Source organism: Motacilla alba, chromosome 3 (assembly GCF_015832195.1).
Source record: "Motacilla alba alba isolate MOTALB_02 chromosome 3, Motacilla_alba_V1.0_pri, whole genome shotgun sequence".
NCBI classification, from domain to species: domain Eukaryota; kingdom Metazoa; phylum Chordata; class Aves; order Passeriformes; family Motacillidae; genus Motacilla; species Motacilla alba.
In genome coordinates, this window is record NC_052018.1 from 97,024,391 (window position 1) to 97,044,379 (window position 19,989).

Below are 19,989 nucleotides of genomic sequence, written 5' to 3' on the forward strand. Positions count from 1 at the left end.
AATACATAAGCTCTACCAAAACACACAGGGCATGGTGCTGCTGCTGGCTGGCGTGTGCCAAATGATTTCAGAGACAGGTTTCCAATGCATCAGTGCTTTCACTTCACCCTGCCTTCCAAACCTGGCTCCCTGAGGGCAAGCATGTGGAGTCTGGCAGGAAGGTGGAGGACCCTCACTTGGTTAACGAGGATGCGCCCTCTGCTGACGTAAGAAATTTGTTTATCAGACCTGATCAGGAGTTGGATTTTGGTACTGAGGTCACCCAAAGATGTCAGCTGTCAAATAGGCACAAATGGATTAGACCTGTGCATTACATAAAGCACTGACCACAAGATGCTTTCTACAATCATCTTTTACTTGCTGCAGAGCTTGTTTGGCTTTATTTGGGAAAAGACAAGGCAAACCCATAGTTTTTTATAAATACCAGAGTCACAATCCCTCTTCCCCATATAGAAGAAAGTGGGGGTATATGGGAAGCATTAAAAGGCTGCTTCATGGTGTCTTGAAGCAGCCTCTTGTGTTCTTCCAAGCACAAGATTCCAGGTCACTTTTGCAGCTAAGCTCATTCAGATAAGTGTTGATTGAGCCCAGGATGACTCCATCTGTCACCTCTGCCAAGCTAAAGATCCCTAAACAGGGACTTTTTTCACAGACAGAAATTCCTGTTCTCCATGACTCTCTGTCTCTGAAGGAAGTCTTACTCAGAAGTCTGACAAGGTCTGTGATAGAGGACCAGAGGGTTAGCAGAGCCCTCAGAGACCTTTCCTAGACATTCCTCACTGATGCCTGTTTAGTGGTATTCTGACAAATGAGACTCCACTCTTTCCTTGGTTATCTGTATCAATGCTTTAGTATCCCAGCTGCTGGGTGTTTTTCCTCAATGTCTGAATGGAGATTTTCCTTTTCCAGGTCTTTATCAATGAGTTGCTGCTCAAATGACTCATCCAGTCTCTCTGCAGGCAGAGCACCTGTCTGTACCACCTGTTTCAGGTTAAACACTTGTCCTGGTTTAGGGCAAATCTGGGAGAAAACCTCCAAAGGGGGCCCCTCCAGAAAGCAAACCCACACAGCCCTTCCCCCCAACGGTTCGGGAAGGATTCCTCACAGAGAAATGGAAAGAACCTGCTTATTTAACAGGCACAGCACTCCCCCAGCACACAAAATGAACAATACCAGATGACAACACTCTTTCACCACTCTGAAAAAGATGACAAATTCAGAAAGTCTCTCCTGGGAGTGGTCACTCTGTTATCGGTCCCTCTGGTGCTGGGGATGGCTGCTTTATGCCACAAGTTTCCCAGGTCCCAGTCCAGAGCAGGCTTGAGTGGTTCCAAAAAAAGGGAAAGGAAAAACAGTCCAGGGAAAAAATTCAGACTGTTTAGCTAAACTAACTAATGAGCAGAAGCAAAAAGCAAGAGCAAAGCAGGAACAAAGCAGAAGCAAGAGCAAAGCAAAAAGCAAAAGCTGCACTATGTACTGCCCCGTCTCTGTGTCCTGCCAGCTATGGGGAAGCAGGCTGATAACAAACCAAAACAAAACATTCGCTCTTCAGAGCCAGTCTTGAAGGCACAGAAGATAATATCCAGCATAAACAGAACAGACGACTGGGGATACAAACATCACAGCGCCACCCTAGGACAACACTTTAACCTGAAACATTCTGGTTTTGTCATGGTGCATTCTGTCCAAAGCATACCTTTTTGTGATGATTTAATCTATAACTATGTTTTTTGGGGTTTCTAAAACCTGCAGTCCCAGTACATTGTTCCTTTGCTCATGTAAGTCATACTGTTGTAAGGATCTTATTGCTATTAGAGGCACTAGTTGCTGATGAAGCCTATCATTCATCAGTTTGCAAATGAAAGACTCCATGTATTCTCTAGTTGAGAATTCAACAAATAGATTTTAAAATTATTAGAGACAGAAACTCAAACAGACCTAATAAAACTTAATCGTCCTTGGAACTAAAAGTAAAAATTTAACACTAAAAAGTGATCAAAAACCTTGTCTAACACTTATAGTAGAAAATTTGCCTACCAGGTCTAGGACTTGGAATGAACTGAAGATGCTCTGGATTCCCAGAGCAGAGATGATCTAATGGGATTTCTGAGTTATATTTCTGTGAAGGTGCTCTTCATCCCCCTTAAGTCTTAAAAGGATGTTTGATGGACTGAGGAGCTTGTAGAATCCTCCTATATAATGTCTTTTTTGGTCACTAATTCTTTTTGCTTTAAGAAGGTGAATGGTTTCCTTCTCTTCCCTTTCATTTCTGTGGTTCTATCTTCAGGAAAAGATACTTTTTTTTCCTTTTCTCCAATTAGATAAACCAAAAATACTAGTCACAGACAACAGTAACTCTCGAAGTGTAATTTGGAAGCCAAATTATCTGCCTTGAGGACATAATGCTTCAGAGCTTGGAGCTATGATTAAAGACCGAGAACAGGATCACAGCTCTTCCTTCTGTCTCTACTTTGCTTCCCCTACCTCGGGTCTGAGGAAAGGAAGCCCCATCCCGAGCTGGAAGGCTTTATGGGGAACAAAGACAAAAGAACCTGCCAGTATTTGCTTCTCTGGGCAGGCATCCTTTGTGCAGGTTTTTCTGCTCACCTGCTCCTGTGGACTCAGTGCTTGTACTGAATCAGGATGACAGGACCCTGCACAATAAATTGGTGATATGAGATGACCAGGGATAGGTACTCCTCAATAGAATATCTATATATCCCTGTACTGAAAAGTGGTTTAATGAGAACAGAAAAGGATGGTGACTCCACAATTTCACAAAAACTCCTTTTTTCTCACTTATCTGGATGAAAAGCCTTTGGAGGTATGAAATGTAAATCTAAACACAGTGGCACCTAGCCAAAGGCTCCAGAATTTACCATTACTACTTATGCTACTCAGTGTCAAAACACAAAATAACTTCCATCAAATGTTAGCTGAAGGCAACCACTTTTATAACACTTCTCTATATTGTTTCTATTTCATCTTCAAAGCTCAGCTGGTCCTTTTGCTGTTCCACTTTACAAGTCTGGTACAATCCTGTTCTTTAACCCTGAGGTTTTGTTTCATTTACCACATACCACTGCAGGGAAATCAGCACTTCATTTTCCCCCAGACAGAAACATGCTGATGTAGCTGAATCATTCATGTGAGGCAAAATGGTCCTTAAACACACAGTAGCTGTGGCAGGTGCAAGGGAGTGTGGACTGTGGATGTGGGTCTTCTTTGTCTGGCCATTCCTAAAAAGCAGCACCAGGCATAAGAGAAAGGAAGAGCTGCATTTCTTCTACCTCTCCACAAAGGGGAGGAAGAGCTTTGTCAGAAAGAGAAGATAACCTGCAATGTGGAAATCTGCTATAACTTACTATGTCCCCTCCATTTCTGTCTCAAGTAGGTAAAGGTGCATGATGTCAGATGAGCAGAATTTGTCACAATATCATGATCTGCAGCAGAGCTGAATGTTAGCTCAGTTTACCCTTCTTGTACAGGAGAACTTACTGCTGTATTTCTTCAGAAAATTCTTTATTTCTGCTACTTCAGAATACAAGTTCTTGCAAGCACTGGAAAAAACAAACAAAAAAAACCCCACATTTATCTAAGCAAGAGGGACTAAGATATGTTTATACCAAAAATTGGAACCATACAGCAGCTGCAAGGAAGGCAGAACTCTTAGTTACACCCACTACATTGCTCCACAAGCCCTTGCAGAGATGGTTCTAACATGTTTGCTGCACTGTAAATGCCACAAACCCACCTAATCTGCAGTAAAACACATGACCTATCCAGAAGTGTATGTCACTACAGGAAATCAAGTTGCATTTGTAGGGGAAATTACAACAAATGTTATATGTTCAAAATTATTGTCTATATGGGAAAGATGATACACTCAAGTGATCTCCAAACAAGATAAAGACTATCCAGCTGATTTTTCAGTAAAAAACCACTTCTAATTCTGCAGAGGCAGAGGGCTCGAAAGAATCAAAGTTTTAAATTGAGACCTGGCAGGTGCAAGCCTTAGCAGAATTCCCTACGTACTGAATCACACATATGGCTATTTTTAGAGCATGAGAGATTGTGGCTTTGCATGCCCTTCTTGAAAAGAAACCCCAAACCATAACATTTCCAAATTTAGCAGTGTGTTAAGAAATTAATCAAAGAGCAGCAAGCATAAAAAGGTTAATACAGGTATCACATGTCACCTTAGAATCTAAATGCTGTGGTTTGGCCATCTTAAATGAACCATCTTGTTCTGCCTCAAGGTACATTTTACATATTTAATGAATGTTGAGCTTTGCAGCAGGATTAATGCATTAGTGAGAAGGTCTGCATAAATGTTAATACTTGAAAGCTTATGCAGCTGACATATCATGCCTGGAGAGATTATATTGAGTAGGTGCAATCAAGAGACCAAACACATCTCTCCAGAATGTTTTCTAGATATTTCTGACCTGCTTAAAGCATACCTATGCATGGTTCATCTGCATCTTATCTACTAGCTTTCATTGAACACATCCACCCTTGCCTCTCCCCTACAGTAGCTCCCCATCAGTGATACATGCAGGTTATGCTAGTGCAGCAGGGAAGGTCTATGCACAAGAAAGAGATCTTGGAGGATGCAGCTTGTATGTAGCTCACACATCTTGCAGGATGTGTGAGACTTCATAGTCTTAGGAAGAAAAAGAGGTATAGAACTGCTGGGTACAACTCACTCACCATTCCCTTCAAAAGCACTGAGGCACTTGTTAGGGCCCAGGTGATTGCTCCAATCTTTCTACCCAAGGGAAAGGAATTAGCTTAATGTACCTTGCTGACTCCACACAATAGACTGGGAAGCCTCAGCTGCCAGGGGAATGAAAAATAGATTTGAAGGACTGAAAAAAAAACCAAAACAAAACACAGACACACAGAAAAAACCCAAACAACCCCCCCTCAAAACAAACAAACAAAAAAATAGAAAAACAGTTTTTCAATTTAGAAAGACATTAAATATTGTAGCCTCACCCCTCAAATGTAGAGAATGGAGGAATTGACACAACTTTATCTTTTTGTTCCCAGAAGCATATTGCTGCTCTAGCTTAGGAGAAATAGGACTTTGTCCTAAGTCTATGATGATTTATTTAGCTTTGAATCTTGTAAATGTCAGCATGTTTACTCTGTGCTCCTGGAAAAACCACACCAACGCTTCTTCCTTCAGATATTTTGCTCCCTACAGAATATCAAGCAATTAACATCAAGTAAAGTAGCAGCCTGAGATCTGGGACCCATAGAAAATCCCCATGGGGACTGGAAGGGCCTGGTTTCTCTAGCCAGGGCCCATCCCACAGCATCAAGCACCTCCATCCTTGGGCTGAGATCAAGCCAGGAACTCCACATCCAGGGCAAGGTCAAGGGTATCCATGGCTGGAGATGTCTGTGGCAGAGCTGGAGAACAGCCATCCTGAGCATAATTCAGGAAGGGCATGGGAACTAAAACTAAACCATGGGCAGCCTCAGGTGATGCTGGTCAGGGCCATTAAGGTGGGCAGCAACAAAACTAATCTCCCAGAAGGACTTAGCAAAGGCAACCCCTTCTCTTGATCTATACTGATAAAGGGCATCTGGTGGGATCAGATAAGTAAATGTATTAACACAAGTGAAATTATTCGATCAATCAAAAGAAGGTCATTGCCTAAATTAATAAGAAAAGAATTTATTCTTCATAAATGTTCTACTCTCACCATGTTACACTTGCATATGGTAAGAGAGTTACTATGCATACACATTCCATAATATGATGCTTTTTTAGTTATCCCTCATGTTTGCCCAATACTGGTCAGGGATAAATTCCTAGTCTGAGCTGTGTCCATAGAAAGATAATCATTCAGGCAGAAATAATGAAGAAAAAAACCCCTCTTTATAGATCTGACCTCTCATGTACTTAGAAAGCTAATTGCAATCAATGTCTTCAGCTACACACAATTTACTACAACATGTTATGTCTGGCCCATGAAGCAAGTAAATCTGATCCCTGGCCATTATTCTTCACACACCACTTTAAGTGACAGTACCAGATTCTCCACAGGCTAGGCCTCTGTGATTTCATATGGAATTACATTTAAACTTACAGAAAGGGCATTTACTGCCAGCAAAATTTCCAACAAGCTACAAAATGAAGCAATTTCTGCAGAATGTAATGCAAAATGAGATTTCTCTGGCAGTGATGAAAAGAGATAAGGAGAAATGCACCAGGAGTGAGTGTTGTTTGTTTATTTTTGTTTGTTTGTTTTGTATTTTTGCAGAGATGCACAGTTCTGAGAGGCAGGCATGATATCCTGCTCCTATATTTGTGGAAACCTGATTGGCTGAATACATTGTGAAGCCTGTGTTTAGCTGGACCCTAAGCAAGGGATATTCAGTAGGATTTTGGGGGTTTTGGGTTTTTTTTCCCAGAGGTTTTCAGCAGAATGTATTATTTTGCCTAAAGTTCCTAATAAAATTAAATCACTGAATAACTTGCATGCATAAGAAAATGCAGCTGGGCAATGCTGTATCTACAATTTGGCTTTGTTTACATTACAGCACTACATGTACATACCAGCCTTAGAGAAAAAAAAAAAAACAGGTTAGGTCCAGTGCAGCATGGACCTATGAAATTCTCCTAACAAAACCATTAACTCTGCAATAATGTCCAAGCAAAAAATATATTTGTGGCCCAAAGCTTGTGTCAGGCAAAACGCTGCTACAGTTTTAACAGCAAACAAGAACAAATGAAAAACAATGAAAAATAGGCACAAACCTGCCTGGGTTAAATGTAATCTCTTTAGAGATGGGAATGAGACAGGCTGAGAGCTGAATTATGGTAAATTGTTCCATTTCAAAGATCTTTGTTCTTGAACAAAGAGCACCAGCCATATGTAAAGAGTAGTATTAGACTTCAAGACAAGACATTCTGATCTTATAGTGCAGTTACAGTGTAGGGTTTTTTTTTTCTATTTAAATAAGAGGATTGCAATGAAGTGATTAAAATAATCCCAAGAGAAACCTTGGCCTGCTGATGTTGACTGTTGACCTCAGGGAGCAAGACAGTGACCCTCAGTCCAGGCACGGTGACTCAACAATACCTTTTGCTGCACCGGGAGAGAGAAGAACCAGAAAACTATGTCTTTGCTGCCCTCCCCTCTGTCTCAGGCAGCTCTGGCTCCTCCGTGCTGCCACATAGATGTTTCAGCCCACCCCAGAGGACTCGATCAACCCTCGGGAGGCCTTTCCCGGGTGGGAGATTGGAGGGTGATTTGGGGGGGCTCCCCCCAGGTGAGGGGTCGGGGAGTGGTTCGGGGGGGCTCCTCTCAGCCGGGATCACACGGAGGAGCCCGCGGGGCGCTCCCTGCCCTTGCTGCTGTCCGCGCCCGTGGTGCTGAACGGCGGAGCCCGGCCCGGGCCGGTCTCGTTTCCTCCGGGACGAACTGCGGGATTAAGGCTGCAGTAATCGGGGCCGGATTAACTCCCTGGAAACCGGCAGCAATCTGAGCAGTCGCAAATGTCCCCCAAACCGGGATATGGGGCGGGGTGATGAAGTGGAGGCGGGGGGGAAGAAGAGGGGGGAAAGACATCAACCGCCCAGATGCTACGCCGTTATTAATGGGAGGGAAAATAATCAAGTATCTCATCCCTGCTTTTGGGAAGGGCTGGGCTGGCTGGGATCCGGCAGTCCCTCCTCTTCCTTCTCCCTCCTCCTTTTCCTCTCCCTCGCTCCCAGCCAGCCGCCTTTCCTCGGAGGGGGCGAGACACGCGCAGAGCCCGCAGGCCCCTCCGGCCGCAAGAGATGGGCGACATCCCCGGCCTCGTGAAAATCAGCGTCTCCCTCAAAATCCAGCCCAACGACGGGGCCGTGTATTTCAAGGTGGACGGGCAGCGCTTCGGTCAGAACCGCACCATCAAGCTGCTGACCGGGGCCAAGTACAAGATCGAGGTGTCCCTCCGACCCGGCACCGTCCAGGCCACGTAAGTGCGGCCGTCCTCCTCAGGGCAGCTCCCCCGGCCCTCCTCTCCCGCCCCGCTGCTTTATTTTTAGACGTTTAATGTTTTTTCCTGGCAGGCTGTCAGCGCGGGCTTTCCGTGGTTTCTCCCTCCCCGCCCTTTTACTTCGGTGGCCCCGTTTCTGGGTCCCTCGCCAGCTGTTCCCTGTGTTCCGCCTGGCTGGCCTGGGGGAAGGCCACGTTTGGGAATCGCTGCCTTCCCTTTCCCTCCCCACCTTCTCCCGGAAATTTTTCAAGCCCAGCTCCTTTTCTTCCTCCTCCCCCGCGGCTTTCGCTGGAGGAAGAAGCCCCTCCTACACAATGCCCAAGCCTCGCTGCGGCGAGGCAAAGCAGAGACAGGGACCAGATGGGGAACCAGCTCTGGGTGGAGGGGCAGCCCCGCCGAAGAGATTCGACTTACCTCTCCCTATCCATTCAAAATCAGATCCCGCCTGCCTCTCCTTTCTACTCCTTCCCTGTGTGACTGCAGAGCCCTGGCATATTTCAGGAGCCCCAATGAGTCAGCAGCACATGCAGGTCTGCTAAAATCTCTGAAGCCTTTCCCCAGCACAGAGGCTACCAGGCTGCAAACCCATCTGCTGGCTTTAAACTGCCAAAGAAGGGGGAATTCAGGGCTGTGAAAGGCTGGATCCTGTCGTTTTGTAGGACCATGGGCATCGGCGGTGTTAATATCCCACTGGAAGAAAAATCACGGGATGCACAAGTGGCCTCCTACACAGGGATCTACGACACTGAAGGAGTGCCCCATACCAAAAGTGGGGAGAGACAGCCCATCCAAGTCAACATGCAGGTATGTGGTTCTCCAAGACTGGCATGAGAGGATGAGGGAGGGCAGCAGGGGGTTGACTCCCAGAGAGAGTGTGGTGAAATATTCCAGGGCAAAGTCTGGTCGCAGCTGCTGCCTTCCTCTTTGCTTTGTGTCACTAAGGTTGCTGGCCAGAACATAGCTGGAAAATACAAATCCTGCTGCCTTCTCTCCCAAGAAAACAACAAGGGGCCAGAAGGAAGTACAAGGTTTTCTAGAGACCTGCAAAACCCTTTGGGGTGCTGCAGCAGAAAGAATTCTGAGCTGAACATCCCATCCCTTCTGTAGGACATACTATACATATCAGGCAGCTCCCACTGAGGTTCTTGGCTAGAGATTCAATCCCTTGGCATACAGGGACCCTCTTTTGCCTGGCAGCACCATTTTATTTTGGCACAGAGCATGCCCCAAGCACAAGGGGTGACTGCTCTCTCCTTCCATCTGTCACCTTCAGCATGCCTGAGGACTTGCCAGAGGCTAGAAGCATGCAGAAGAACACTCAAGGCTGTCTTCTCTCTTTTCCCATATGTTTCCATTACCTGCAACCACAAACCTAAATTCTTATTTAAGTGGCTCCTCATCCCAGTCCTAAAGAGAGGCTCCATGGCCCCAAAGTGAGATGGCAAAAGCTCCAGCCCACAAGGCAGCAGAGCTGACAGAAGGCATGTAGAGCAGTGGGCAGATTTCCACAGAACTCTTTGGGTGGTATGCTCAATTTTGGCAGTTTTTTTTTCTTCTCCTGATTATAGCTGTGAGGGATTCCTGCTGTTTATTCCATGTCTTCTCTATCAAAAAAAGGAATCAAGGCAGTAAGCCATCTTCATCTGAAGCTCTCTTAAGAGTCTGTTCCAGCTTAAACAAGCCCACCAGATTTCAGAATTTTATGACATTTGCTTAGTGCACACAAGATATCATATTGCTCTTCAGTATTTTTTTTTCTGGAATCATAGTTCAGCATAGTAATCCCCTTCTGAATAAGAACTGGAACATCTCCATTTGGTGTTTCTAATAATTACTATGTGCCTAACTTAATTTTGGAGACCCACATCACATTACTATTTAATAATCTTAGGTTATTAAGACTAATATGGAGTATTATGATAATCACTTTCATATATAGCCACCTCCTTTTAACACCCAGGAAAACCAAACACAGTATTATTTCACAACAAGCTGAACATAGCTGCTGGATGCCACTGTTGATCATTGTAGTTATATTTCACCTTGTACCAGGAGGATAAAGGACAGCATTCCCAAAAAACCATCTGCTTTGACTAAGGCATCCCTGTTTTGCTGGTCACCTTTACCCTTAAGTGCAGCACTGATGTGAACTCTGAAAATCTAGAAGTTTAACTTTTCCTTTGGAGAAAACCAATTCAAATCACGGATAAAATGTAAGGAGGGTCTGACTTTCAGTTACAAGCTCTGACATTGTTTGTTGCAGCACTGGAATGAGTAGCCACAATATTTGCCCAAAGAACTGCTTTTACAGATCAGATCCTGGGATATTAACCATGAAGCTCATAGGATTTTCAAGCATTAAGCAAGTCCTTAATTCCTTTTAGGAACTGATCTTGATAGATAGGTTCATCAGTACAGACTTAGATACCCACAAATGATACTTTTAAGTATTAAATATAGGCAACTCAACAGGAATTTATATGTTTAACTCATCTTTTAGCTGCTTAGCTAAACAGAGCTGTAATAGATTTAGGGAACAAGCCTTAGATACCCTAGTCTGAAAACTGCTTTGGATACCTACTTCCTAAATCTTCAAAACTAAGCTTATTGCAGACAGCTTTAAATTTTCCTATTTTCTTCAACTATGAGGAACTTCTGCCTCCACTTCCTTTTCTAAAACAGACAGAATCCTGATGCATCTTATGGCGATATGGACACTATTTTAGGCATAAAAACTGAATTCACATTAGAAATAGATTGTGAGATCAGTCCTGCAGTCAAAAACAAGTCTGATACTGCCAGTCTAGTGTCTGAATGACTTAAGGTCCATTAAGATCCATAAGAACTTCTTTCCTATCTGCTTTGAAACTTTAAACAAATAATTCTTTGTGTTGCTGCTTTACTGGCTAGTAGACATCTGACCCATGACAGCCAGAGTTTGAACATGTTAAACAGCAATCCTGTTTCTAAATTCCAGAATCTGATTATATGTTTCTGTTACCTGATTGGTCAATCATGCACACTATCCAGAAACTGCTAAACTGTCTGGCAGATGGTGTAAACTAAGTTAGAAGCCTGCCTTTGGGCCTCATTTTATTCTTGATCAGACTATCTAAGATTGAATAAAGAAGCTAGAACTGTATTCACAGTAATAAGTATAAAATCATCTCAGCATGCAAATGTAGAGGGAGTGATTAAATAACTATTTACTCCTACAGCACCAGATGATAGAGAAGAGCAGACAGGGAAATACACTTAACCTGAAGCCTGACCTGCAAGGAGCAGGGCTATTCCTCCTCCCTGGGGATGCCCATATATAAGCTCAGTGGAGTAGCCAGGATTCAACTGTAGGAGCCATGGGAATTCAGGGGAGCTCTGAGGATGCAGAATGTTCATTATGCCACAGAGCTTCTGCATGTGCTAAGTACCAGGCTGAGGGAGGCACATGAAGTAGAAAAGCTCTGCAATTAATTTTTTCCTTCTCCTGGAAATCCAGAGCAGTCAAACTACTCAGGGTAGCTCAGCAAACTGGGTCATTGAAAGAAAATGAAATTTGCTTTCTTCATCTATCTTTTTGAGATTCAGATCTTTCATACATTAATGAAATGAAATGATGCTATTGTGTCATATCACCTTCTACAAATGTTACTAGAAAAGCCTTTTCTTCCTTAGTTTCCACACTGAGCATGGCTGATTCTCCTCTCTGACAAGTTTTGTGGACTGTGCACAGTAATATCCAATGTGCTTAACCTTTACTGTCTTGCATTATGAGTGCAACAGGACTACTATCAAAGATGATTGATTAAAAAAAAAAGTCCTTAATTAAGGTTTTAGTTGCTGGGAGAGATAAAATAGCCTGTACATCTGACTCTTTCTTAGTCAAAGGAAGTGGCAGAAATGTTTCAGTTACTCCGTAAAGGTAACACTTGTAACTGGAGCCGAATAAAAGCCCTCCACTTATAGCACACAGCAGCTTCTGCTATTGTCAAGCCTAGATTTAACTTACCAGTGGGCAGAGGGAAGGTTTAAAGTAATGGCTGTTACACAGCAGCACCTTACAAGCCACATCTTCAATTTCAAAACAACGACTGATGTGTCCTTCTGAAAAATCTGGATACAGAAGACTCTGCTTGTAAATCAGTAACAATTTCTCTGTAAAAGGGCTTTCATACTGACTTTGCAAATGTGATTATAGCAGGCAGATGATCAAACATCAGTTCCCAGGCACATGATAGGAATGGAAAACAGTCAAGTGAAGAAGCTGTCATTAAAGTGAGTGATGGAAATACTGAAAGGGAAAAATACTGAAGAATGATGCCATTCAGTAGCACTAAATTCACATCTAGTATCTTCTAACAATGTAACACAATCAATAAGCCATACTGGCTTAGGACTAATGGCAATACATACAGGCTTCACACCCACTCTTGAGATTCTCTGCAATGTCTCAAGGCATAGGAACTCAAATTTTCCATTACCATTAAAACTGAAATTATAATTTATGCTTGAAAGCCTCACTGAGGTTTTTCTGATGTTGTACAGGTGTCGAGGAGTGGCTTAAAGAAAAAAAAAAACAACCAACTTGATTTTACAGAACTTTTTTATTATAGCCATAGAACTTTTATTCTAGCCACAGTCTCATTCACTTCAAAGCTGCATGCATAGAAAAGTTAAAGTCAATGTCTCACTATTTCACTGTATTAGACACTTATCTGCTAAACAGGCTGATTATCTCTTTATTAGCTCCTATTACTCAGCTGCACTATCACAGTCTAAGTAGCAGTTACAGACATGCATACAGAAATTCTCTTGCTCAAGTCACATTTAAAATGTGGAATAAAATCCCAGGAAAGTAGTAACTGGTGTGCAAGAGCAGCACATCTCAGTCAATACACTACAATACAAGACTTCAAAATGCAGATACATTAAAAGTTTCAGACTGAGGAAAAGAAGAAACTTCCCAATCCCAACTGCAGTCTCTAGGTATGGCATAAAGGTAAAGCGATGGTCTGTATCACTGCAGATCACTGGTACATGATCTACAGTATATACAAGCTGTGTCATCTTAAGAAAGATTATGGCTTTGATTCTTGTTGTTAGTAACATTTATCCATGTGGCAACTTGCCCTCGCCTATCCCAGACGTGAGTGCAAGAGGACAGTACATCCAGGATCTGATCCTTCATGTATTATGTATGGCTAAACATAAAAGACTTTCTGATTACTAGAGCAGGTTTTACAAGTCTTCAATTTATTGATCTGAGGAACAATGATCCTTATACCAGGTGTTTTATGTTCTGCAGCTTCACAAGTGTTATTTCTCAGGATGAGAGAGAAACCAACAAAATAATCAGCTCACTAACACTGGTATTCCCTCTTCCTCACAGTTTAATGACATTGGCGTTTTTGAGACAGTCTGGCAAGTCAAATTCTACAACTACCACAAACGGGATCATTGCCAATGGGGAAACAGCTTTGGCAGTATTGAGTACGAATGCAAACCAAATGAAACACGCAGTCTCATGTGGATCAATAAAGAGACCTTCCATTGAAGAGATGGGAAACCAATACTGCTGGACAATCTCCCTAAAGAAAAATCTACCTTTTTAAGCCAGCAAGAAGCCTTAACTAAGGCATACTGTAACACTGCTTGGTCCATAAGGTTCCAGCAACTACATTGTATAAACAGGTGGTGCCACTAAAATATTTGCTTATTACTGTATTTTAAGTTTACCGTGGCATCTGCAACATTCTTTATCTGTCACTCTGAAAATACTGAAAGGTTAATGGTAAAGGATTATCTGATATCTTGGTAGGAAGTCATATCATAATACTGTTGTAAGTGTTTGGATTATTCTGACTAGATGTAACAACTTTTGTGAAGTGTTTTGCTTCATTGCTTAGAATTCGGATTAGCATCACATTGGTGATTTCTGTATTTCCATTTGTATTTGCTCCAAAATCGGTGTGTTCCTTCAAGCATTTTGTTGTACTGTCTTCACAGTGGACACCAAAAATTAAAAATATGGTTACTTGTAGGTTTAGCTAAATGGCAGCTAATGCACTGTTGGTATTCTGCTTTCATACCAAGGGATTTGGGAACTCATTCTCCCTTTTATTAAGTGCTGTAAGATATTCTGTGAAGTTTGCTAATTTACCAAATCTCCTAAAAAGGATTTTTTTTGGTTAAGTTTTCCAGTCTTTGAAATAGCATTAGGAAATGATATAAAACATGATGAAGGAAGAGCAATAAATCAGTTGTGTTATCCAAGACATCTAACAATGTGGCTAAGACCTGTCTTAAGATCATATAGTATCCTTGAGATATACAGCAGTCATACTTAATTTATTTCCTAGTGTAAGAGTTCTGATATTAAACTCCATTTTTATTTTAATGGCATATTGATGAGATCAGTTAAATCTTACAAATCAACATTTTCAAGCATGACCACTGTATTCATTGACAAGATTTCTGACCAACAAGCACTCAGTAGTGTGAAGGTGCAGATCCCAGTGCATGTTTATACATGCACTGCAGTCTTTCTAATAAAGATAAGCATGCAAGCATTTGCATAGTTATAGTTAAAGGTGCTTCATAAACACTAGATCAGTGTTTAACACAAACAGACAACACAAAACAGACATATCTTTTATTTCTGTAAAGACAGGGAAGCAAGGAAACAACTACACTTGTCCTGTCCCCAGCTTGGGTTGAAGTAAGCTGTCAGTTCCTGCATATCTGTTATTCCCTTTGTGAATAATTTGTAAATTGTATATGTAAATGGTAAACATGACTTTTGATCTTTGTAATAAAGGACCTAAACAATTTTTTCTCTACTATGGCCATCTAAATGAGCTGAAAACACTGTATTTAAAGAGGCAGTGGTTTTAGAGAATCAGACGGTAGAGGGTATGTAGCCAGTGCTTTCTGAGAATGCAGTCCAAAGTACCTTCTGTTCTTCACCCAAAGCTACTGTTTCTAGGAAACACAGATCCAGTGTGCTAAAATGCAGATGGTTAATGTGATAACACTCAGAAGAGCTTATTAATATGCAGTTAGTTCCAGTAATATAATGTGAAAAGTAAAGATTTAGAACAGAATTGAATTAGCAAAGAAATATTTTCTTCCAGTGAATTATTAATCAAAAGGCTTTACTAGTTTTCTAGCTTTACTAGATTTCTACAGCCAGAAGAACTGACAGTGGCACTGATATAATCCAGCTGTAGAACAGTGAGCTAGCCAGCTGCAACTCCATTCTAAGGCAACATTATATGGGCAATTTTACTGAAATGAAAATCTAGACATAATCTTCTCCATTAACTTCTTTCTTAGACTTTTCCTAGCAAGAATTCTTCAAAATGAAAAAACTGACCAAACTGAAATCTGCATTTCAGGCAGAAGTACTGCTGCCAGCATTTTAGCAGAAATTTCCAGATAACATGCTTTAATGATTCTAGACTTCCAGCTGTGAATCAGTTCTGTTTCTACATTGCTAGAAAAGTGATTTTATTCTCCAATAATTTGCATACTTTGGTTTATTTTGTTTCTACATATGAACACATATGTACACTGGCACACAATACATGTGACACATAAATTCGTAGACTTCTGTCCTAGTAAAAAACATGTAAGACCCACAGTGTCCTAGCTCTCCAGCATTTAAAAAATGCTGCAATGAATAAATCCAGCCAATCCTGGCACAGGAGGATTGTTATTCTCAGCCAGCTGGAAGTATACCCTTCCTAAGGCAAATTCTCATGCCCACATTAATGCCAAATAGGGCATTTTTTCACTTACAACCTAGCAGGTCCTGTAGCAATTCAGTTGAGAAGATGCTCAAGAAAAAGGCTGCAGATGGAGCAAGTTACTTTTAAAAGAAAGGCGAGAACAGCAAGAGCAACTGTTGTACAGGTCCCATATCCTAAGACTGAACATTGCTGCCCATGATTGCAGCACCCCTTTCATAGACAGCAGCATGGAAAGAAAGGATGAGAATTGGTTAATCGCTTCTCTGGGGAAAGTGTAAATGGCATTTATCAGCTCTTATATCCTTCTCCCCTGGGTAAGGTTTAAGCATACAGAAATGTGATTTGCATTCTTAAATAAATTGCAATCTTAAATAGAAGATTATTCATGTGATGTTAGTTGAGTATCCATACCACCAGCTCTGATACTCCACACATGTAAAGCAAAATAGTCCCATCAACTTCCTCTTGCTCATCAAGTGCTTTGCTAACAAAATAACCATTTGCTCCTAGTAAAGGAGACCCAAGACTTCAGCTGTTTCATGAAAGTAATGTTTTGAATTTCTTTCATCCAGGAAAACCCTGTTGAATATTCATAGAATTTGAGTCACTACAAAACTGTTGCTGTGACAGTTTGATGCATTATTCAGCAGCATTTAAATCTCCAGACAAGTTTGTTCCTTACACAGCTTTTTCTAATTAATATTTCCATTTTTATACAGAACTCAGTACTATATTTCAGGACACAGTACACTAGGATCAAACATATATGTCAGAAAATGATGTCAATGTGTCAATCCAGCTGAAACCAGAAAGCACTCATCGCTGGAGGTTTTATAAATATGAGACTTCAAGATTTTTGTCATGAAGTATCCAGCTGTCATTTTCATAAGAAAAATGAAACAAACATTCCAAATCTTTGTGTCACTTTTCCATCTATATTTAGAGGTAGCAGATAGCTCTTTGATACTGCTGAGTAACAGGATTCAAAACCAAGTTATTAGTCATGACTATTACAGTTGTCATCCAGCGTAGGGCTTTGTATTAGATCACTAGATTTTGCACAAGGCTTTGTGTTTACTGCAGCTACTACAGACTTTGGTATCTCCTACCATCTGACTGTATATGAAACAGAAATAATACACCTCAAGTCTCAATGCTCTACATTCACATGGTAAAGAGGTTTTACTGGCTTCAGCTGAAGCTCTGTCCGGTGGTTTGCAAGTGCAGTAACCCTTACTGATTCCAGACTAGCAAAGAATCAGAGGACCTCATTTATATAATTCTTTGTATAAAAGATGTGAACAGAACTTCTGTACAATAAAGGTGTAAATTTTGTAATACAAGGCTTTTGCATGCCAGGAGAGGTTCTTTTTCACTTGGTTAAGAGCACTGCCCTCACTTGCTATGTAAAATTTTTATGTATGTGCTGTGTGTTCCATTCTTCTAAAGCCTCATGTGAAGCTTTGATTAAATAAGAATGTGGCATTTTGTAAATGCTAACCTCTTTCTGAGATCTGAAACAAATGCAATGATTTTCAAAGCAGTGAGCATTGCCTTAATAACTATGTTAACCCTGAAGTACAAAGCAGCAGTATAATGAGTCTTTCAACATTCATGTTTTCCCTTAACTCTACAAAGCTCACAAGCAATGACTTGCAAAGTCCCCTTTAGAGTAGCTGATCCAGACCTTTGGCCAGGAGAGACACCTACTCCTGCCCACAGGCCTTCCCTGCTGCATGCTTGGCAGCTATCACCAGCATTTCTTGGACTGCTTCCTTTTTCCCCTCTCCCTGATACCAGGATTTAAGGCTTCAAATCCCTATGAGCCTTGGCTTTCAGCATTAGGAAGACAAGGTGGCATCAACCTAGGAAGAGACAAACCAGTTCTCACTGCATTGTTTCTCTGTGACTACTGTAAGGTTTTGTGAGTTATCCCACTGCAGTCATTGGAGTTTGTTACCTTTTGACCCACAGTGAATTTCACTATGAGCACATAGACGAACAGATCTCCACTGGAGACATGGCTTAAAAGCAATGACAGACAGCCTCTCCATCAATTTTTATGCTAAAAAATATTAAATTTTAAGAAACAATTAATGGCAGCACGTCTGCATTGACGAGGTTTAAGGCCCTGATATTCTGTTTGTCCTCACTCAGACAAACTTGAGTCTTGATGCTGCAATCCATGTAAAAGTGCTTTGCATGCTCTCTGTAACACCTTTGTTTACCTCCCCCAGAGAACAGGCACTCCTACTTCCTTTATTCCAATAGTGAGGGACAGCCTGGTATCCCATCTAGGATCTGCAGCCTTTGAACAATCCTGGGAGAAGAAATTAAAAACTATTAGTGCATGGTGATGAAAGCAAGAACTGTGCTGGTGGTTAACTGGACCTTCTGCTCATTCTCAGCACAGTAAAGACAAGGTTGGGAGCCTGCTGTTACAGGAGTGATTGTGACAACACTGTCAGTAATATCCACATGAAACTACAATATATGTGCTACAGGGACCAAACTCAGAAGTTTGAACTGAATCTTTATGAGCTTAAGGTGAACCCCAGAGGGTCTGCAAACAAGTGGCAGTAGTGAAATATCACAATGTACACTCTTTTCTGACTGTGATGGATGGAATTCTCCTGCTCACTAAGTTGCTATGCCAACAGATTGAGCTCAGGCACTTCCACATTTCAGACTTACTGGAGAGAACAAGCTGTGGCCAATTCTGTGCATAGAATATATAGTCTGAGTTGGTGCCTTTTTAAATTTGTTGGGTGTTGGAATTGTGGTTTTTTAATTAATTGTATAATTTTCACTCCTGGCTTCTGAGACATCTCTGGCTAAATACTATGCTACAGGTAAGCTGAGCAAATGTAGGAAACACCAGGGTATGAAAATACAACTACAGTCATCCCTGTTCTGTATGGAAACTATATGACTACCCTCCAAAGATTTAAAAAGCATTAAAACAAACAAACTAAAAAGCATTGTGCATCTACTCTGTTCAAGTCTGGCAGCATTTTGTGTATCAGGACAAGGTACTAGCCAGACATAAATGTGCTGGTCACACCATGAATTAAATTCACAATGTTTACACTGAGCTTTACTAACCTTAAAGGGGTAGGAGGTAGATGGTTAAGAAAATAAAAGTCCCAAATACACTACTAGTACAAAGTTTGACCAAAACATATGGAGTAAACATGAGAGACAAATTTGCCCTAATATGCTAAAATGTGAATGAACTTCCCTTGTTTAAAACAGAACTGTAAGAATTTAGACCTAACCATTTTAATACAGATTAAGTATAACTTAAAGAAGTTGAGGAAACACTTCCAGGGAGGTTGTTTCTTATAAATAAAGTGAAAAGATTTCTTCTACAGATCATTTACCCTATCTTAGAAAATACATTTATTTTTCTCCAGGCAGCAAGAATTAACATTTTGCACCTGGAACCAGATACAGAATCACTTGTACAATTAACTTACAGAGCTGAAAATTTTCTTGAAGGGTTGAGGTTTTTTTCTTTTAATAAAAATAGCTATCAATTTTGATTTCTTTCTGCTTCAGCCCTGCAAATCCAGCAGCAGCCCTCAAACACAAATAAGTAAGTGAAGAAGGAATGCTGCCATATACTTAGCTCCAGAACTGAGAGACGATCCAACAGCACATGAAAGGAAGATTATTTGCCACCTTGCAGTCTGCCTATAGCCTTTATTCTTGGAGAACCATGACTAGAACAGCTAAGTACACAATTTTTTTCTTATACTCCATTCTACAAATCCCTGAGGAACCATGCCTTAATCAGAGACACCAGCTTAGCCAGAGTCCAGATATCTAAAGGGAAAATATTGGAGGGGCATGGGCTTGGAGTCATGCTACAAGAAAGAGACAGGAGAATCTCAGAGTGTGCTTTTGACCCACAGGCAGTGGGGAAAACAGTCACTAGGAGTCTCCATATGAAAATATAACACTAGCAGAGAACTACCAAAAAATCTCTTTTGGTACTCTCCATCTCAGTCACCTTTAATACTTCTTCTCAGTTCAGCCAGAAAGACTGTTCCTAACCTCAAAAATCTCCTACTGAACTCTCCGTGGTTTTTATTGGTAAGCAGCTTTAAGCTTCTGGCTCACTAAGCTCAGTGACAGTAACTTTCCACAGATTTCATACTCATCTCAAGCTTCTCAGGTTTCACTTCCTGTCATTGCTTATCAACATCCCTTCTCTCTCATCTTTCATCCATAATGG

General features: G+C 41.4%; 2 protein-coding genes across 3 annotated transcripts in view; one reads left to right on the forward strand and one right to left on the reverse strand.

Annotated features, from left to right (window-relative positions):
- PLEK (pleckstrin) overlaps window positions 1–8,654 on the reverse strand; it is a 22,913-nt gene extending 14,259 nt beyond the window's left edge. The window contains exon 1 of one of the 2 annotated variants that reach the window (XM_038132585.1): window positions 8,416–8,654. In XM_038132585.1, coding sequence (XP_037988513.1) covers window positions 8,416–8,429 — 14 coding nt within the window. In that variant the 5' untranslated portion in view covers window positions 8,430–8,654. Of the gene's footprint in view, window positions 1–3,365; window positions 3,385–8,415 lie in introns of those variants that run through there. The other variant, XM_038132586.1, reaches the window with a different exon arrangement.
- On the forward strand, window positions 7,578–18,727 carry CNRIP1 (cannabinoid receptor interacting protein 1). Its single transcript, XM_038132599.1, has 3 exons — window positions 7,578–7,980; window positions 8,661–8,805; window positions 13,388–18,727. Exons 1-3 carry the CDS (start codon window positions 7,802–7,804, stop codon window positions 13,550–13,552), a joined length of 489 nt encoding a protein of 162 aa, XP_037988527.1. The 5' UTR covers window positions 7,578–7,801; the 3' UTR covers window positions 13,553–18,727.
- The last annotated feature ends 1,262 nt before the right edge of the window (window positions 18,728–19,989 follow it).

Bases quoted from the DNA above. Each gene is read 5' to 3' on its own strand.
- CNRIP1 (XM_038132599.1), top strand. From the start codon at position 7,802: ATGGGCGACATCCCCGGCCTCGTGAAAATCAGCGTCTCCCTCAAAATC. The intron at 7,981-8,660 runs GTAAGTGCGGCC...GTCGTTTTGTAG, and splicing joins CCCGGCACCGTCCAGGCCAC to GACCATGGGCATCGGCGGTG. The intron at 8,806-13,387 runs GTATGTGGTTCT...TCTTCCTCACAG, and splicing joins CCATCCAAGTCAACATGCAG to TTTAATGACATTGGCGTTTT.